The sequence below is a fragment of the Pongo abelii genome, chromosome 21, assembly GCF_028885655.2.
Source record: "Pongo abelii isolate AG06213 chromosome 21, NHGRI_mPonAbe1-v2.0_pri, whole genome shotgun sequence".
Taxonomy (NCBI): domain Eukaryota; kingdom Metazoa; phylum Chordata; class Mammalia; order Primates; family Hominidae; genus Pongo; species Pongo abelii.
In genome coordinates, this window is record NC_072006.2 from 12,213,569 (window position 1) to 12,234,186 (window position 20,618).

General features: G+C 44.2%; 1 protein-coding gene across 2 annotated transcripts in view; it reads right to left on the reverse strand.

Moving 5' to 3' along the window:
- The window catches only part of BFSP1 (beaded filament structural protein 1), a 47,103-nt gene extending 26,764 nt beyond the window's left edge, over positions 1-20,339 (reverse strand). The window contains exons 1-4 of one of the 2 annotated variants that reach the window (XM_054541597.2): positions 20,214-20,339; positions 18,965-19,085; positions 16,506-16,632; positions 4,008-4,068 (exon numbers count right to left, since the gene is read on the reverse strand). In XM_054541597.2, the coding sequence (XP_054397572.2) occupies positions 4,008-4,068; positions 16,506-16,632; positions 18,965-19,046 (270 nt within the window). In that variant the 5' untranslated portion in view covers positions 19,047-19,085; positions 20,214-20,339. Of the gene's footprint in view, positions 1-4,007; positions 4,069-10,096; positions 10,588-16,505; positions 16,633-18,964; positions 19,086-20,213 lie in introns of those variants that run through there. The other variant, XM_002829976.5, reaches the window with a different exon arrangement.
- Between the last annotated feature and the right edge of the window lie 279 nt (positions 20,340-20,618).

A 20,618-nucleotide genomic window follows, 5' to 3' on the forward strand; every position in this document is an offset into this window, starting at 1 on the left:
AGGGTTTCATGCCCGCACCATTTTATCCCCTAAACTCCCTGGCCTCTTGCTGCTTTCCACAGGCACGTTTAAGAGACACATGAATTACATGAAAAAGCACATATGTTGGCCTTTAAATATTTTTAAAATTGTTTTTAAGTGAAAGCATTTGACTAAAAGCCACATCATTTTAAAATTCTGGGAATTTTAAAGAAAAAGGAGAGGGAGATTTTAAAGTCTGCTGCTTACAGTTTCCTTAAGATAAGCAAATCAGGCATCATAGCCGACCAGTAACCTCATATGTATATATTTGGTGACCATGAGTTCTAGAAGTTAGCAAACCCAAATATTTTAAAGTCGCCTGGAATTCCTACTACATCAAAAGGCTGAGAAGTTGAATAACTTTGGCCATAGGTTGTAGGTAACGTGTTGAGGAGTTTATTTCACTTCTAAGTGTGCAGCAAAGAGTGGCCTGCTATAGCTTATCTGGCTGATAAAACTACAGGAGCTCTTTCCGTAGGCTTGATTACACGGGCAGCATGAAGAAATGCATGGTGGTTTTGTGAAGGCAGGGGCCATCAGTCCTTTCACATACACTGCGATGTCTTCCAAGTAGGATGCAAAGACTGGGTCAGTGATGTCCCACGGCCACACCCAGGGATGAATCCCTTCCACAAGTCAGACCAAAGGAAATGGGCACTGAGACTGAGCTAAAACCTCGCTGATCTGATGTTAATACCCAAAACCTGCAGGCCAAAATCACTCACAGGACCAGCTGATGCGATGTGAATTTTAGCCTCTTTCATGTGATCTGATGATCTCAGCAGAGAACAAAAAGGTCCAGTGTTCACCTGGCCCTGCCCTTGAGGGACTATTTGGGTTCTCCAGAAGTGGACCCCAAGGCAAAGACTGGGTACCTGTGGCTTATTTGGGAGGTGATCCCAGGAAGCACAGGTGAGGGAGGGAAGTGAGACAGAGAAGGGAACAAAACCAGGTTGCCACTGTAGACAGCTCAGTCCTGCTGGGGTCCCTCTGAGGGACCATGTGGAACATGGCTCTGAACCGTCGCTATGAGGAGTGGGGAACTTATCCAACTATCCCAGTCCACAGCAACTGAGGGTTGTTCCTGGGGTGTTAACACCCAGCGCTTCTGGACTATACTTATGTGGGCCATGCATGTTCCCAGAGCCCGAGATGCAGGCAGTGATCAGGGTGTTCAGCGTGTCTGAGTGACCAATGGGATGGCCCAGGGTGTGTGGACAGGACACCAACATCAAGGTCCATGGGGCCACCTATAGCCGAGAACTCTCTGGCTTCGTGTCTGGCCTCTGAGTAACACCGGTTCCCTGACTATTCTTTGGAGGTAGAGAATGAACCACAAATACAAAAGACCCCAACTCCTGTCTACACTTACCACAGCTGAGCTGAGAGGCTCTGAAGTCATTTAACCTCACCAAGGGTGAGTTTCCTCACTGGCCCAGAGAAGGATTTCGACTAGGTCATTTCTGAGAATAAAACCTGCCCCACCCCAAGTAACCACAGGCTGTTCTGAGGTTCCCACAGGCTTGCACAAGGCCCTCCCCAGTTCCCTGCATCTGCCTGCTGTGTTTATGATTTCTACTATTATCCAAGGACTACCTGCATCTTATTCACTCTGTATTTGTCTTTAAAAGTACTCATTTTTATGTAGATTTATTTGGAAAGGAATATTTTATGTCATCCACTGTAAATAACAGATAATCATAAAAAATTCACAACTATTAAATATCACTCCTCCATGCACTTTCTAAAGTCAACTCCTATTTCACCAGGGTTCTGCACCCACACTGTGGAGAAAATCAAGCTGGTGTCTGTCACATCAAGTGCTCTGTAATAACAGTGATCAGGGATTGAGCGCCACCAGGTGATGGGCAAGTCATATACATTACTACATCATTTAGTTCTCACTAGGCACTTTCACTCCTATGGTGGGTGGGGAGTATTGTGATTCCATTTCACAGATGAAGAAATCGAGGCTCAGAGGGACGAGGCAATTGGCCCACAGTCTCACAGATGCTCAGCTGTAGCAGGAGGTTCCTAGTCACAGGCTACACTCCTTGCTGGGGCTCTGCAGCTCACCTGTGGGCAGTACTGTCTTACCTGGACCCAAGGGCCAGTCATGCCAATTCCCTGTGCTGGCCTCACCCACATGCTTGGTAGCATCTTTCCCCAGAACCTTCATAATATTCTTACAGGGCTGATACTTCAAATGTCCATACTCTATGTCACAATATACATGAAGGCGTATTATGTGATGCCTTTTCCTTATTTTTCATTATCTATGTTGCCTTATTTTTTCTACTGAGAATATGGATTGCTTTTGTAAAAAGAGAAAAACAACAGAAAGTTTAAGCTTGTTTTTTTAAATTCACTGTCATTTTCCATCAAGGGTAAAAGAGGAACCCCATTCTTTCTCCCCTTTATTTGAAGAGTACCCAGGATGGCACTGCGTGAGTGACAAGTGAGGACAGATGCTCACAAAGCAACATGTGGAAGTGTTGGGGAGAGGGCCTGGGAGGGCCTGAGGGGTGCTGTGAAGGGTGCTGGGTCCCCATGTCTGAAGGCCATGTTCTGGCAGTCCAAGGTTGCCACTAAACAGAAGAATGGGGATGAGCTACAGGTGTCAGCAGAATAGCAGAGAGATGTCAGACACCAATAAGGCCCAACTCCCAGCTCAGACATCCAACAGGCTCGAGGCCATCCTTCTCCAGGCCAACTATTGAGCATGTGTCCTCAGGGCCTTCCTGAAGCGCATTCTCACTGCCATCTCTGTGTTTCTATCTAGGGTGCCCAAGTGTCCTACTAGCTGGCCTGAGAGTCCCAGCCTGCATTGACTGACCTGTGTAATTACAAACTGCACCCTCTTTTGCACACTGTCCTGGTTTGAACATATCATACATGCTCATGCACAGAGGGGCAGGTAACATAGACAAAGCAAAATTGGGTTTCCCTAGATTCTAGTTCTGATTTTCCCCTCAACCAGCAGAGTAATCCTAGACAGCAAAGGCTGGACAAAGTGAAGGGATGGCAAACATCCGGCGCTAACCCTGACTGTCCAAAGAGGCTGCCTGGAGTTCCATGTGGCAAAGAAGCCTAAAGCATACCTGGGCATGGCAGGGAAGAGTCTGCGGTTTTGTCAGCAATTTTGATGAGTTGTAGGCATGGAAGGGGTGGGGAAGGGCAGCCCATGTGCCCTAATCAAGCAGCCCTTCCACTAAATAGCCTCCATGGGTCGTTCTGCTCTGACATTTGAGCTTAAAAATGATCAGAAAAGGGCCATGCTTAAAGCTATCTGCCATCCCTGGTTCCGTTCAACCCTGGTGGTCCAGAATCATTCTGCTTTTTGGTGGTGGGATTCTCCCAGCAAAAGCAGAAAATCCAATCAGTTAGTTAGTTAGGATGATGATGAAGAATCCCAAGAAGGAAATCACCACTGTTCTGTAAAGAGCAACTCCACATAACCCTGCAGGAAAGTCAAGTGGCTAAGAACCCCTGGCATCTCCCCTGGGCTATTGGTCACGCTATAAGAGGGAACTCTAGAGGAAGTAGAAATTTCTTCCTCTGTTCTCTTGAGACTTCTCCTATGGAGCAGCAATCTCAAAACTCTTAGCCAACAGGACAGAGGTATCGCTGTGTCCAAATAACCACTGCCCAAAGCAAGGTCCTTCCTAAATTTGGTGCTGGGGATCAGTATGTCTGACAAGTAAAACAGCAGCTTGTCATTGTAACGCCGGCAGGTTTTGCTAGCCTAGCATAACCAACAAGCTTCATAGTCTGTGTTTCTCTCATGAGAGAGGGATGTGTGTATGGGTGTGTGAGTTCACTCATAAAGACTCAGTTGAAATTAACAAGTCAAGAGAGAGAGTGACTGCAAAAGAAGTAGTGACCGCTAAAGTAACACAAAGAGGAAGCCTGTAAAACCTGCACTTTCACCATTCCATTCAACACTGTAATTAAGCTACATAAACCCAAGGATGTATTCCGCTCACCTTGTTAAGCCGTTCAAGCATTTCTTTTAGCAGGAGTTGACATTCACACTCATTTTCATACCTGCAAATTGGACACAAACATGAGAGTTGGGTGGCTACCATGCTTTCATATGTATGGATCACATAATCAGCATTAAATTCAGCCTGGGTACAACGCCCTCTCCTTTAAGGAGAGGGTCTTAATTTTAAAGTAGTAGCTAATGAATGCTGCATTTCCTAGCTGACTGCCTCCCAATCAGAAAGTGGTAACATTTGCCACTGCGTGGGGGTAACCAGGGGCAGTTAACGGAATAGGAGTCTCCCAGCCTGAAGGCCCCAACCCCAGCCCCTACAGCCTTATTCCCAGCCACCCCAAGGATGAGGGAATTATATCCTGGCCTATCTATAACCCAAGTGCAGCAGTGGCAGAGATGGGAGACTGCCCTGCACAATCTACACCACCATTAACCTGACCATAATTGGATTTCCTATAGTATTTTACTTGCTGACACATGTAATTTGTCAGTTTTTCTGGATTATGTCATTTAATCCTTACATCACCCTAGAAGAAAGCAGTTATTTTAGTGCTGCATTAAAGATGAGGAAACTCAGGCAGATGCTCCCAACACTTTGCCCTCCTCCCAGCAGCATCACTCCACACACAGCGATGGTCTCCTCTGGGCAAGTGGGTGGGGCAGGCTGGACATGCCGGGGAGTCAGGGCCTCTGGGAGCAGCCCCCAAACTCTGAAGGAGGCAAATTGGAGCATAAGTACCCCAGCCCCTTTTCTGCCCAGCTGGGACAACTGAGGCACGTTCCTAAATGATCCCTCCCCTTGTTCCCTATAAGGTGACCCCCAAATGCCCATTCTTGCCGTCTTCAGGAGTTAGAGCCCTTGATGCTTGGCAAGCACAGGACTGCCTAGAAGGGAGACTACATTTTCCAGCATTCCTTGCAGCCAGGTGTGGCCATGTGACTAAGTCCTGACCAATGGGATGGAAGCATAAGTCTGCATGGCAGCTTTCAGATACCTTTAGTAAGTAATGGTGTATGTGTGCCCTTTGCTTCTCATTTTCCATCCCTCCCTCCATCCTGCAGCCAGAAACATGAATGCTGCCTTCCTGAAGGCCACACAGAACCTTCTGTGTCCCAAATACTGTACAGTATCATACTAAACTGCTTAACCAGACCTTACACAAGTGAGAAACATTTTGGATAAGCCAATGACATTTTGGTAAGCCAGTATCACTTTTTCTGTTTTTTTCTGTATTGGGGGGGTGGGGGGTGGTAAAATATGCATAACATAAAATTTACCATCTTAACCATCTTAAGTATACAGTTTGTGATAGTAAATACATTCATAATGTTGTGAAATCACCACCAACATCCATCTCTGTAACTCATCTTGCAAAGCAGAAACTCCGTACCCATTAAATACTAACTCCCCATTCTCCCCATCCCCAGCCCTGACAACCACCATTGTACTTTCTGTCTCTATGAATTTGACAAGCCCAACTACCTTATGTAAGTGGAATCATACAATATTTTTCTATTTGTGACTGGCTTGTTTCACTTAGCAAAATGTCTTCAAGTTTCAACCATATTGTAGCATATGTCAGAATTACCTTCCTTTTTAAGGGTGTATAATATTCTATGTATCTACCACATTTTGTTTACGTATTCCTTTGTCAGTGGACCCTTGGGTTGCTTCTACATTTTAGCTATTGTGAACAGTGCTGTTATGAACATGTATATACAAGTAGCTATTCAAAACCCTCTTTCAATTCTTTTGGGTATATGCACAGAAATGGAATTGTTGCATCATATGGTAACTCTATTTTTTAATTTTTTGAGGAACTGCCATACTGTTTTCCACAATGGCTGTACCATTTTACAGTCCCATCAACAGTCCATAATTTCTCCACAGCCTAACAAACACTTATTTTCTGTTGTTTTTTGTTTGTTTTTTACAGTTGCCATCCTAATTGGTCTGAAGTGGGCCAATGTCAGTTTGGAGTTTATGTCATTTATAGTTGAAAGCAATCCTAATTAACACTGAGCCCAATCCACAAAGCATAGTTTTCTGTGTCCCCACATTCCCACGCCATGGGTTCAAGTCAAGTATTCTGCAACCATGAAAGGTGCTAGAAAACCACACCACCGTGTTCTCAGAAGGAAAAGTCGTGAACTGAAGGAAGAACAATTATGAATATGTGCAATGTGCACGCATTCCCAGATCTAAAACCATCTGCAGAGCTGAGTTCTATCTAGGAAACTAAACATCTCTGTAAAAGTTCTACATTTCACACCAGGATGTTACATTTAGTAGTTTATTTTGTGTGTTGCCCTAACAGAGCCAGAAATTAGTTTTTAAATGTATAATTAGCTTTGAGAATAAAACTGTTAATAAAATCTAATTTTCTTATTGCTCTTTCCTGCTGGAAATATCTAAGAGTTTCCATAGCTTAAGAACATGTTTGAGGATCAACACATTAACCTGATATTGTGAGTAATTTTCATGCTGTAAAGACAAGTCTAGATATTATATTAAAGAGAAGTGATTTCCGGGTGGGGTGGCTCACGCCTGTAATCCCAGCACTTCAGGAGGCCGAGGTGGGCAGATCATGAGGTCGGGAGATCGAGACCATCCTGGCTAACACGGTGAAACCCTGTCTCTACTAAAAATACAAAAAAATTAGCAGGGTGTGGTAGCGGGCGCCTGTAGTCCCAGCTACTCGGGAGGCTGAGGCAGGAGAATGGCGTGAACCCAGGAGGCAGAGCTTGCTGTGAGCCGAGATCGCGCCACTGCACTCCAGCCTGGGTGACAGAGCGAGACTCCGTATCAAAAAAAATAAAATAAAATAAGAGAGAGAGAGAGTGATTTCACTACAAAGAATTCATGATGTGTATATTCATATAAGTATATTCATAAAGTAAAAAAACTGGCTTCAATTAACTGATTGTTTTACATAAATTATTTTTAGTTTTCAACAATTTGGATAATTGACTCTGTAATTGTATTTTGATAGTTTTGTTTTTATTTCATTCTTGTTTTATTTAGTGTTTTGTTTAGTCTTTGACCTGTTAAAAGACCTGATTTTGAAATTATTCAACTGCCAGGTAGAGACTATGCCTAGCGCTGGCATGGAACCAAGCCTGCACATACTAACCCATTGCTGCATTATTTTCCCCTGGCTTTAGGTAGCCGTCAACTCACCTCTGGAATGTAAACTCCAGCCTGGCGTGTGTGTATGTGTATGTGCCTATGGATGTGGATGAGCATGATTTCTATAATGATTTTCAGTTCCCACTACCACAATCCAAATGTCAAAACTTCTCCAAGGGAGCAAAGGGAGGGAATAAATTAATATGAATTTTAAATAAATCACAGAGCCCGAAGGAACTGCTTCATGATGGGCATGCAACTCAGAACCAAGTGCAATCAGTAAAGACCAGGAAAACCCAACATGGCCTTTCCTTCAACTAGGACTCATGGATGTCATGCTTACCAGCCAAAGTACAGTAGACTATGGTCTAATGCCAACACAAAGGCCATCCAGGGAATCCTGATGGTCCATCAAGCTGCCCTGGATGTCTAAGCCACAGGGCACTTTCTCCCTTTGCTTTGGAGAACATGAGCTTCATCTGAATGAGGTCCTATTTCTGGGCCTTACGCTGCAGGGGTCCAAGAACGGATTCTCTCAAGATACAGTGTTCCCGAAAGACCATAGGCCCAGGGTGAGAAAACCCAGGTTCAAGTTCTGCCACCCACAGGCCCTCTCCCAGGCTCAGTCTCCCAGGCTCAGTTTCCCCATGAAGTTCTGTAACAAGTGGATTTTCAGGTCCCTTCTACCAGCTCCAAGTCTGTTTCTACAGATGAAACCCTAAGACAAAAGAGCTGACAGGAATCAAATCAATAAATGTGATTTGATAAATGTGTTCAGAACACAACATTGAATAACCGGCCCAAGATTCAGATTGAGAAACTGGAACTCAAACATAGAGCAGGTTTAGAGAAATCCTCTGACTACCCTATGCCAAGGGTTCCCATATCTGGCTGGAATGACCAGTGGCACTCATTAAAAATGTGTAAGCTTCTGAGCCCCACTTGAGGTCCAGGGTAGGGCCTGGACATCTGTATTTTAAAATTCATTTATGTAATTTTAAATGGATGAATCTCTTACATGGTTAAATAATTGTGTGTGTGTGTGTGTGTGTGTGCGTGTGTGTGCGTGAGTGAGACAGAGTCTCACTCTGTCACCCAGGCTGGAGTGCAGTGGCACAATCTCAGCTCACTGCAGCCTCCGCCTCCCAGATTCAAGTGATTCTCCTGCCTCAGCCTCCCGAGTAGCTGGAACTACAGGCGCGTGCCACTACACCCAGCTAATTTTCGTATTTTTTTAAGTAGACACAGGGTTTCACAATGTTGGCCGGGCTGGTCTGGAACTCCTGACCTCAAGTATTCTGCCTGCCTTGGCCTCCCAAAGTGCTGGGATTACAGGTGTGAGCCACTGCACCCAGCCCATAGTTAAATAATTTTTTTAAAGATATAAAAAGATGTTCTGTTAAAAGTCTCCTTCCCACCTCTGTCTCCCAATTGCCCAGTTCCTACTCACTTATCCCCCTCAGGTGGCCAGTGTCATTGGGGTACATGCCTGTGTGTGTGTCTGTGTGTGTGTGTGTGTCTTTGTGTGTGTCCTGAAATTCTTCTTATGCAAGCAAAAAAAAAAAACTCTACTCTTCTCCTCTTTTAAAAGACTAAATGACAATAACATACTGTTTTCCACTGCATAGTATTCCATTACATGGAGGAAGCACCTGTCTCCTTTTAATGGCCATTTATTTGGTTCCAGGCTTATTGCAGATCATGCTGCAGTGAGTATATTTGCAGTCATGCCATTGCACACCTGCTGGAGTGTACCTGTTGCAGTGAGTATCTCTGCAGGCATGCCATTGCACACCTGCTGGAGTGTACCTGCTGCAGAGAGTATCTGTGCAGGCATGCCATTTCATACCTGCTAGAGTGCATCCTATAATAAATTCCTCGAAGTGGCCTTCTGAGTCAAAGAGCACAAACATTTATAACTTGAAAAAATGTTGACAAATTACATCTTTTTTTTAACAGCTCATATGTGATTTTAACACATTACTCAATCTGTGGGAGAGGAGACCATGCCCTGGACCAGTGCTTCTTAGTCTTCAACATTTAACTTTTTAAACTGCAAATCACCTGGGGAGCTTGTTAAAATGCAGATTCTGATTCTGGAGTTCTAGGGTGGGCCCAAGAATCTGTATTTCTAGCAAACTCCCGGGTGATGCCAATACTGCTGGTCCATGGACCGCACTTTGAGTATCAAGACACTAGAGGACACATATTGAGCATAATTCCCGGGTGTCAGCTGCTATGCCATGAAGGCAATTAGACTTAGCATGCCCGGGACCTAAATTCCAGTCCCGGGACAGCAATTCGCCAGCTGAGGGGACTTGCCCCAAATCCCTACATTTTCTGAGCCTCAGTCGCCTCATCTGTAAAACAGGTGCGGTAAAGGTAAGTCTGTAAGGATTAAATAACATCGGTACATCTCAAAAACAATGTGCTGAGCAAAAGAAGCCAGACAATAGAGTACATCCCATAAGATTCTATCTTTGTGGAACTGTAGAATAGGCAAAGTCAATCTATGGTGATAGAAATCAGAACGGGTGCCTCTGGTCTGGGGCAAAGGCGACTGACTGGGAAAGAGGAGGAGGGAACTTTCAGGGGTAGTGGAAATATCTCACTTGTTTTCGTGGTAACACGGGTATATACATTTGTCAAAACTCACTGAACTATGCACTTCAAATCTGTGCATTTTATAACATGTAAGTTATACCTAAATTTAAAAATAGATGAAAAGTAAATGATACAACTTCGTGCAAACTGTGACGTGCCATCAAAATAGAAGCTAGTCTTAGCTTAAGGAAATGTGCCACCTGCGTGCAGGGATGAGGTCATCGATCGACAGGGGACCAGAGACGGCGCTCCACCCCTGCGTGGTAGCAGCGTGCTCCCAGCCCCGCGCCGCCGGGACGGCCCACGCCCTGCCTCGGTTTCCCCCGATGGCCGCCGCTTACTTGCTCCGGAACTCGTCGAGCGCGCGCTGCGCCTCGGTGCCCTGGCGCTCCAGCCGGGCGCGCTCGGCCGCCAGGTCCCGGACGCGCTGCCGGTTGCTCTCGACTTGGCGGGCGAGGGCGTCCTCGGGCCCGGCCAGCTCGCCCAGGCGCTGGAAGGCCTCCAGCTGCCTCCGGAGCCCGGCGTGGCGCTGCTCGAGCGCGCGGGCCCGCTGGACGTGGGCGGCCACGCGCTCGCCGAGCCCCTGCAGCGCCGCCAGGCTCGTGGCCCCAGCCCAGCCCTCGTCGGCCGGGCGCTCGGGCTCGGCGGCGCGCGAAGCCTCGTCGGCGTGCTCGTACTGCTCCTTGCGGGTCTGGAAGACGTAGCTGCGCCGGTACATGGCTGCTCTGGCGCGGGCGCGCGGGCGGCGCCCAGCCGGCTTTCCAGGAGGCCCCCGGCGCAGCCCGCAGCCAGCTAAATAAACACCGGAGGCCCCCGGCGCGCTGCTGGGACGTTCCAGAGCCGATCAGCAGTTGGGCGCCACGCTGGGCCCGGGCGCGGGAGAAGAAAAGAGCAGAGGCCCGCTTTGTGCAGCGGATTAGCGGCCCATACAGCTCCGGGGTTGGAAGGTTACGCTGGGCAATGAGGTTTTTGTTCCGTGATTGTTCAGGCCTGTTGCTTTTGATTGAATGGAGGGTCAGGGGACACGGGAGGCATGACGCTCTTTTGACTGGTTCCACTGAGGACTGTGAAGGAATCCCCAGGCGAACTCTTTAAACTTGGACTAGCTCAAGAGCCCAGGGCTTGTCACTTTGTCTCCTCTCTCATTCAAACTCAATTGTAGAACTCTTTAACAATGCCATTTTTTTTTTCTGATTACTTAAGCAGTTCTTTTTTTTTTCTTTTGGTCTTTTTTATTTCCAATTGCTCGGTTATGCATGCAGCAATTCTTTTTCATAATCATAACATGACGTTTAGGACCCTTCTCTATAGCAGAGGTTCTTAACCATGGATGCAAAATAAAATGGCATGGCTCCATTAAGTAGTGAGGTGTGGCGCAAGTAATTTCTTAGTAATACCCGTGCATATTTGTGAAAAGCCTACAATAACTTAGGAGACATGCACGGTTATGTTTTTATAATTCACCCATGCTCTGATGGAGTTTGACATGCTTTCTCGAATGGAAAAAACAAATAGAGCCCCACCCATGGGGCTGTAATAGGTGGTTCACGCCTGTAATCCTAGCACTTTGGGAGGCCGAGGCGGGCGGATCACCTGAGGTCAGGAGTTCGAGGCCAGCCTGGCCAACATGGTGAAACTCCGTCTCTACTAAAAATACCAAAATTAGCCGGGCGTGGTGGCGTGTGCCAGTAATCTCAGCTACCCGGGAGGCTGAGGCAGGAGAATCGCCAGAACCTGGGAGGTGGAGGCTGCAGTGAGCCGAGACTGCCCCACTGCACTCCAGCCGGGGTGACAGAGTGAGACTTCGTCTCAAAAAAAAAAAAAAAGAAAAGAAAAGAAAAAGAAAAAAAGATTTCTTTTTTCTTTTTCTTTTTTTAACATAAAATTTAATAGAAAAAAATTTTAATAAAAAATGAGATGGGGTCTTGCTATGTTGCCCAGGCAGGACTCAAACTCCTGGGCTCAAGTGATCCGTCATTAATTGGCCAACCCTCAATTCGAGAATAATAAAGGATTTTGTGCCATTATGTTTCATTTTAATTTTTATTATGGAACTAATAGTTGGATTTTAAGGACAAGCTTTTAAAACATATATATATAATTAATAGCTAGACTTTGACAAATTTAAAAGTAAATTGTGGGTGTTGAAATTAATACCACTTGATGAGAATGTTTCTGAATGTAAATATTTTGTCATATCTCCAACTTTAAAAATAATTATCAAAAGGGTTGTTTTCTTAAAAGGATTAGTAGTACCATATAATTACTAGCTATATGGATTGTGTGTGATTATACTACAAATTAAAGTCATAGTTATCAAAGATAGAGAAAGAAAATTACACAGATCTTTGTGGAGTTTATTATCACACCAAATTATTACCTTAAGATAATAGATTCTATCTGGAATAAAGCTCTGTAAGGCCCTAAACTGTGCTGGTGGCATGGTTATTGTTCTATTTTCTTAAACCATTTAAAATTAGATTTGGCCAGGTGCAGTGGACCACACCTCTAATCCAGAACTTTGGGAGGCCAAAGTGGGAGGATCTCTTGAGGCCAAGAGTTCAAGACGAGCCTTGGCAACATAGTGAGACCCCCATTTCTTTTATTTATAAAAATAAAAATACATAAAATGTAATTGTATGGTCAAATTGAGGATAACCACATGAATATTTTTGTAGGTGCACATATACCATGCTGATAGCATGGTAAATTGATTTCAGGCTTCCTCACAAGAGCAAAACCAACATATAGCAAGAGTTACAAAATCAATTGTTCCCTTTGATACCATGTATCAGTCAGATATTACTACAGAACAAAATAGAAGTATTTATCACTGCATTCCCTGGGGCTGGGAGCTCAGCTGTCTTCCAGCTGTAGGTCTCCTTTCAGCGGGGGCAGCTCTGCTCCCAATGTCCCTCAAGCTTCTGAACTAACAATGACAAAAGCACAAGAGCAAGCCCAGCCACACAAGCTCATCCCAGGCCTTTGCATCATGTCTGCTGACATCTCATTGGTCAAAGCAAATCACTTGGCCACAAATAAAGTCAAGAGGAAGCAAGGAGAAGGCAGGGCTCAGCCTGAGGCCCTGGCAAGGGTGTGGGTGGATAATCCCATCATGCTGGAGTGGAGAATCAGGACCCACAACTCAATCGACCACACATGGGAATACCATTTGAGAAAAATATATTCTAGAAACATAACAAAAAATTATTTCAATTGAATCCAGCGAAATAAACAGTCAGAATATATCTCCTCACAAAGCGTAGCCTCAGAGTTAAATATTGCACAAAATCAAGTCTCTGCCCTCAGGGTGCAGGAGGCAAACCCATACTGACTAATGAAAACACAAGACAATCTGGACAACTTCTAAAATAAAGATCTTAGCAAAATGCTGTGGTTGTATTGTCTAACTTCAGGTGCACTGGGAAATGCAATCCTGCTATGTGCTTAGAAGGAGTGTGCAATATTTGTCAACAGCCCTAAAGACCATATCACCGGTGAGAGACTATTCAGTAGGAGTAGAGATCGTATGCATAAGGAAGAAATCATTGCTGAATGAATTTGTTAATTCAAGAGACATGTTTGTAGAGATAGATTCCACAGGACTTGATGAAAGGTCAGCTATGGAAGAGTTACTCTAAATACAGTTGAATGGCACTAGTTTGGGGGCAGGGACAGGAAATGGATGTTTTAGAATAAGAAAGATCTGAGGTTAAGTTCTGGTCCCATCACTTCAGTAAGTGATTTAACCTATCTAGTCCCAGTATGGAGACTGGTAAAATAAGAATAATCACTTATATAGGTAGGGTAACCACACATCCCAGTTTGCCCAAGACACATTTACACCCACTATCTCAGCGTAAATATAGCAAGCATCATCTTTCACTCTCAAGGGTATCTTGGTTTGTCTGAGAAATATACGTCTTTTATCTGGCCTGCATAACCTGAACATATAGCCTATATCTGATCATAAGGAATCATCCAGATAAATCCCAAAGAAGGAACATTCTATTAATAAAAACAGAAGGGGGATGGTATTCTATAAAAATGTTAGTATCATAAAAGACAAAGAGAAGCTATGAAAATGTTCCAGATTAAAGGAGACTGAAGAGACAGGACATCTAAATGCAGTATAGGGCCGAGTGTGGTGGCTCATGCCTGTAATCCTAGCACTTTGGAGGCTGAAGTGGGTGAATCATCTGAGGTCAGGAGTTCGAGACCAGCCTGGCCAACATGGTGAAACCCCATCTCTACTAATAATACAAAAAATTAGCTGGACGTCGTGGCTTGTGCCTGTAGTCCCAGCTACTTGGGAGGCTGAGACATGAGAATTTCTTGAATCCGGAGGGGGCAGAGGTTGCAGTGAGTTAATATCACACCACTGCACTCCAACCTAGGTGACAGAGTGAGACTCCATCTCAAAAATAAAAATAAATAAATAAATGCAATATGGATCCTAGACTGGATCTTGTATTGGAGGAGAAAAACTGCTATAAAGATTATCACCAGGTTCATTAACAAAATTAGAATATAAATAGTAGATTAGACCATAAAATTGTATCAAGATTAAATTTACTGAAGTTTATGACTATGCTACAGTTATGTAAAATAATATCATTATTCTTAGAAAATATACTCTGAGGGCTCAGGCTGGGCACCATGGCTCACGCCTGTAATCCCAGCACTTTGGGAGACCAAGGTGGGTGGATCACGAGGTCAGGAGTTCAAGACCATCCTAGCCAACATGGTGAAACCCCATCTCTACTAAAAATACAAAAAAATTAGCAGGGCGTGGTGGTACACACCTGTAGTCCCAGCTACTCGGGAGGCTGAGGCAGGAGAATCACTTGAACCCAGGAGGCAGAGGTTGCAGTGAGTCGAGATAATGCCAATGCACTCCAGCCTGGCGACAAAGCGAGACTTCATCTCAAAAAAAGGAAAATATACTCTGAACTATCTAGGAGCAAAGACCCATGATGTATGCAACTTATTCTCAAATGATTCTGAATAAAATGACATGTATAAATATAAACATAAATAAGTATGAGAGATAGAAAGGAAATTAGACAAAATATTAAGAGGTGAATCTGGGTTGTTTGTACTATTCTTGCCATTTTTCCTAGAAAGTTTGAAATTATTTTCCAAAACACCTGCAAAAAGTGTGATCACCTTTGTAGTATAGACATTTAATAAATATTACTTGCTTTATGTTATAGCTATATATATGTATAATGGCTAAGAGAGGGAGAGGTGCAGAGAGGAGAATGGCTTAGCAAACTGCAGTAACAATAGGAGAAAATGGGCTATAACCATTGAACAATTTCACTTATTTATTTATGTATTTATTTTTTTAAAAAAACAGGGTCTTGCTATGTTACCTACACTGGTCTCAAACTCCCTGCCCTCAAGCAATCCTCCTGCCTCAGCCTCCCAAAGTGCTGGGATCACAGGTGTGAGTTAGCACACCCGGCCCTACCAAACAATTTTAACCTTGTGGAATATACTATGATATAAATAAAAATGCTTATAACAAACTTGAAGGGGAAAAGAAAAGCAAAATACCAGATGCATGGTGGTTTTAGCAGTATAAAAATATCAGAAATTAGTGAAATATGCCAGGTTTAATGTTCATCATATCTTTTATTCTATTTGAAGTTGTTTAAGGCTAGGTGAACTGGCTCATACCTACAATCCCAGCACTTTGGGAGGCCAAGGCAGGTGGACTGCTTGAGCCCAGAAGTTCAAGACCAGCCTGGGCAGCATCGTGAAACCACATGTCTACAAAAAATATGGGCGCATGCCTGTAGTCTCAGATACTCAGGAGGCTGAGGTAGGAGGATCGCTGGAGCCTGGGAGGCACAGACTGCAGTGAGCTGAGATTGCACCACTGCACTCCAGTCTAGGTGACAGAATGAGACCCTGTCTAAAAAAATAAATTAAATAAAGTTATTTAAATGTAAAATACAGTTTCAAAATTTTTTAATTAACATTTTTCTTCACTAACAGATATCTAAAAGCCTGAGTAAAATAGGCTTAGATGCTTTGCCTTTTAGTCAATTTCATACCCTAGCATTTTGAGCCATCCCTTTCAGTTAAGATACATTCTGAGTTTGCTTTGGACATTTTACAGAAACAAAAGATAATGGAGGTAATCATATATTCCTTAGAGGTGGGTTTCACGTTAGGTCTCTGCTGTCTACTATTGTGTGACCTTGAACAGGTCAATCTGTTTTCTAAAATGATGGACTTAAGCTAAAGAATATCTAAGGTTCCTTTCTGCTTATTATGAGCATAATTGTCTTCCTCCAAATCTCACATGTTGAAGTCCTAACTCCCTCAAAATGTGGCTGCCTTCAGAGATGGGGCCTGTAAAGAGGTAATTAAAGTAAATTGGGGCTGTTAGGGTGGACCCGTCTGTGGTGCTTTGTTCTGGAAGCCCTAGCAAACGAATACACTGCTCTAACCCTCTGACTCTGCACCTTTTACCATCCGTCCTTTTCCCAGAACATGCAAATGTCTGCCACAAGAGGGCCACCCTGTACTAAAATTGAATGCCCTGCCACATGGTCCCACCAGGGTGCACAGCTTGAAGCCTTTCCACCAAACTGGACCAACTCAAAAGGTAAGTCAGCCATGGAAAGTGACAGCCCAGGAGTAAAAGGGCAGGCAGACCCCTCGCTTCCGGATCCCTGCTATCCCTGCTCCCTGTAGCCAGGCCTCTCCATGAGGCCCCAGTCTCTAAAGACGCACCTGTGAAGTATGCTCAGTGCTCCTGGAAGTGATGAGTCTGCAGGAAGGGTCACAGCAGATGGAGAAACACACTCAGAAGCAAGGCTCTCTCTCCAACTGCACACACACAGTTGACTCTGAAGAGTTGCTGGAAAATGAAGCCTGAGATTCAAACACTATCAAAGAGAGCATTAAGCATCCAACCTGCTTTTCTCAGGGTCTAATTCAGAAACTGAAGCACCAAAAAAAAAAAAAACAAATTTGTGTGACAGCAAGTGTGTGCCTGGTGCTTTGACTGACAGGCACCAACAAAAGGCAGGATTACCAAATGTAATGCAGGATCCTAAACTGAACCCTAGACTGCAAAAATAAAATCTATAAGGGACATTGTTATGACAATTGATGAAATTTGAATATGGAATGGGGATTGATAAAAATATTGTAACAGAGTTAAAATGTCTAATTTTAAACATTGTATTACGACATGTAAGAAAATGACCTTGGCTGGGTGCTGTGGCTCACCCCTGTAATCCCAGCACTTTGGGAGGCCGAGGCAGGAGGATTACTTGAGCCCAGGAATCCAAGAGCAGCCTGGGCAATATAATGAGACCCCGTCTCTACCCCCAAAAATACAAAAATTGGCCGGGCATGGTGGCACATGTCTGTAGTTCCAGCTACTTGGGAGGCTGAGATGAGAGGATCACTTGAGCCTGGGAGGCAGAGGTTGCCGTGAGCCAAGACTGTGCCACTGCACTCCAGCCTGGGTGACAGAAGGACACTGTGTCCCAAAAGAAAAAAAAAGAAAGACAGAAGGAAAGAGAGAGAGAGAAAGGAAAGGAAAGGAGGAAGGAAGAAAGGGAAGGGAAGGAAGGAAAGAAAATGACCTCGTTCATAGGAAACTGGTTTGGGGATAAGGAGGCATGATGTCCAACTTACTCTCAATGGTTCAAAAAATAAATAATAGATATGCATTTATGTTGATATAAACATATATAAATAAATACATAAAATAATAAAGCAAATGATTGGTGGATTTAGGTAAGAGGTATAGAAGTTCCTTTTACTCCTCCTGCAACTTTTCCATAAGTTTGAAATTGTAACAAAAGAAAAAGTTACCTCTCAAAATCCCAACACCTCCAGGAAAATTGTGCTGAGAACAGGTGTTTCTTAATGATAGCAAGAAAATGCAAAAATCTTCCTTTGATTCATCAGATGGTATCATGATCTCAGCAACCAGGATTTCATTGACAACCACGGTAGGAGTTTTACACCTACCGAAATGATGGTACGGATTTTCAGACACATCTAGACTTGCCTTCTCTGCACAGTCCCAGAATGTCCTTGAGACATTGTCATACCAACTCATCGTCATTCTGGTTATGCATGAAAAGCAGCCCTTCCCATGACCTCAGAAATGCAGAAATGAGTCATTGTCCCAGCGGGTGCCATCCTCAGGACTGCGTTTGGAGACGTGTATTTTACGGTTATAATTTCTGTGGCTATAAATCTAGCCATGGTATTCATATTTCTGCTCAATATTTCTCTCTAAGATATCATTAAACAAACCTACCACCACTTTCAAGTTGGGTCAGCCTACATCTGAACCACAGCCCGTTTCCTTCTGGGAATAGACTGTCAAGTGGTTTGATATATTACCAAGCCACAGTTGTCCAACTGGCATGCCCACTCTGTCCTATAAAGAAGGATGTTCCAGCCCTGCTTTGTATCAGTTAGGAGATAGATCCCAAGGAATTGGGCACATGCATCCATGAATGTATTTCTTCTTTTTTTTTTTTTTTTTTTTTTTGCAATGGGGTCTTGCTCAGCCCAGGCTGAAGTGCAGTGGTACAATCTCAGCTCACTGCAGCCTCAACCTCCTGGGCTCAAGCGACCCTCCCACCTCAGCTGCCAAACTAGCTGAGACTACAGGTGCACACTACCATGCCCAGCTAATTTTTAAACTGTTTTGTACACACAGGAGTCTTGCTGTGCTGCTCAGGTGGTCTCGAATTCCTGGCCTCAAGTGATCCTCCTGACTCAGCCTCCCCAAGTATTGGGATTACACATGTAAGCCACCATGCCCAGCCCATGAATATATTTCTGATAGAAATATACATTCATATATTCATAGATTGAAACATACATTTGGGGGATGGGCATGTGGCTCTCGCCCAGCACTTTGGGAGGCTGAGGCAGGTGGATTGATTGAGCAGAGGAATTTGAAACCAGCCTGGGCAACATGGCAAAACCCTGTCACTATATATAAAAAATAATAATAATAGTAATACAAAAACTTAGCTGAGCATGGCGGTGTGTGCCCCTGTAGTCCTAGCTACTCGGGAGGCTGAGGTGGGAGGATAGACTGAGCCTGGCAGGTCAAGGCTGCAGTGAGCCATGATTGTGTCGCCGCACTCCAGCATGGGCCACAGAGCAAAACTCTATCTCAAAAAAAAAGACAAAAAGAAAAAAAAGAAACATACATTTGGGTTGTCCATTGTTTTGTAGGTCCAGGTCTACTTTTCTGTTGATATCAGTAGGGACTGATTGAACACAAGAGAACATGTTCTATCTTCCAAAGTTTACTAGCTTCCCAGCGTTGACCTGAAATTGGGGGGGACAACAATAGTGCAAGCTATTTTATGAACTATTTTCATATTGTGCATACAGTTTAGGAGTATAGTAAAATACTATACATTTTAAGCCCCTCAACGCCCCCTCAGACCTAAACTCCACATGAAGTTTTCTAATGAAATTCTAAAAATAGTCGGTTTACAGAAGATCGCCATTGTTTAACAGGGTCTGGCCAAAATTCGAAGAATGACCTATTCCAACCATCTGACTTGTTAGTTCATTTGGGAAGGAGCTACAAGTGATGTGAATATTTCCTGCTATTCCACCCTCTACCACCTGCCTGCTCATGATCAACTCCTACTGACTTCCATGCCTTCATTTATTTGAAATTTATGTCATCAGGCTTTACTTCTCACCCAGCATACATCATCCTTTTCTCCATTTGCCTGTCACCCTCAGCTTTGACACCAATATCTTCCCTACTCCTTTATACCTCCCACCCAACCCCTCGTGTATATTAATGTATGCAGGAAGATGTCTAAAGTGGTCTTCAGTTCTACACACCCATGCCCCCATACCCCAAGACACCATTCCAGTTAAGGTCCCCTGCTGTTTACCTGGCAGACCTGCTGTATGAGTATCTTCACTAGACTGCAGCTCTTTGAGGGCAGGGCTGATAGCAATGCTGGGCATTCCTTAGTGGCCATTGTCCACCTGAGGATCCTCCCAGGGGCCCACCCTCCATCCTTCTCCATGCCTCTCTAAAACACTGAAAGCCTGGCCCTCCCAGACTGCATCACCTCCGGGTGCCTCTCATGTCCTCTAGCTTCCTGTAGGGTTTGGCAAATGGGAGTCACTGTCAGGAGATCAAAAAGACTCCCTTCCTGCTTCCTTTCTGCTCTGGCATAATCTTTCCTCCAAGATCCTTTCCTCCTGCTCCTTTAAAGCCTACAGGTAGTAATAGTTTCCCACTGTTGCTACTACACCATGGGCACTTCACCATGCTTTGTTGATTCATTTGGCTCGTTAGGTACTAGGAACCCTGAGAGCTACAAAATCTCATTCAATAACTAGCTAAAGCTTCTGACACAAAGTGAATGCCCAATAAAATGAATTAAAGAGTGAGTGAATATTAGAGCCAGGAGCTGTAGCACGCACCTGTAATCCCAGCTACTTGAGAGGCTGAGGCGGGAGGATCACTGGAGACCGGGAGTTCAAGGCTGCAGTGAGCAATGATCATTCCTGTGAATAGCCACTGCACCCCATTCTGAGCAACATTGTGAGACCCTGTCTCTAAAAAAAAAAATAATAATTAGTGAATATTAGATAGAAACTTGAAATAAAAGATAAAGTTTTTGCATGTTGGGAGGTTTGTCTTGAAACCCTTAAATGGGAAAGCTGAATAGTGCTTGGCCAAAGATGGATCATTACAAGGGATCTTACCAGCAGTTCCAGGCCCTCTCATTCCACATTCGCTGATTGGGCTGTTTCAAGGGGCATGGTCAAATTTAGCAGCAGTCCAAAATTGAAATTTACTTTGCTCTCTGCTATGATGGCTAGGTT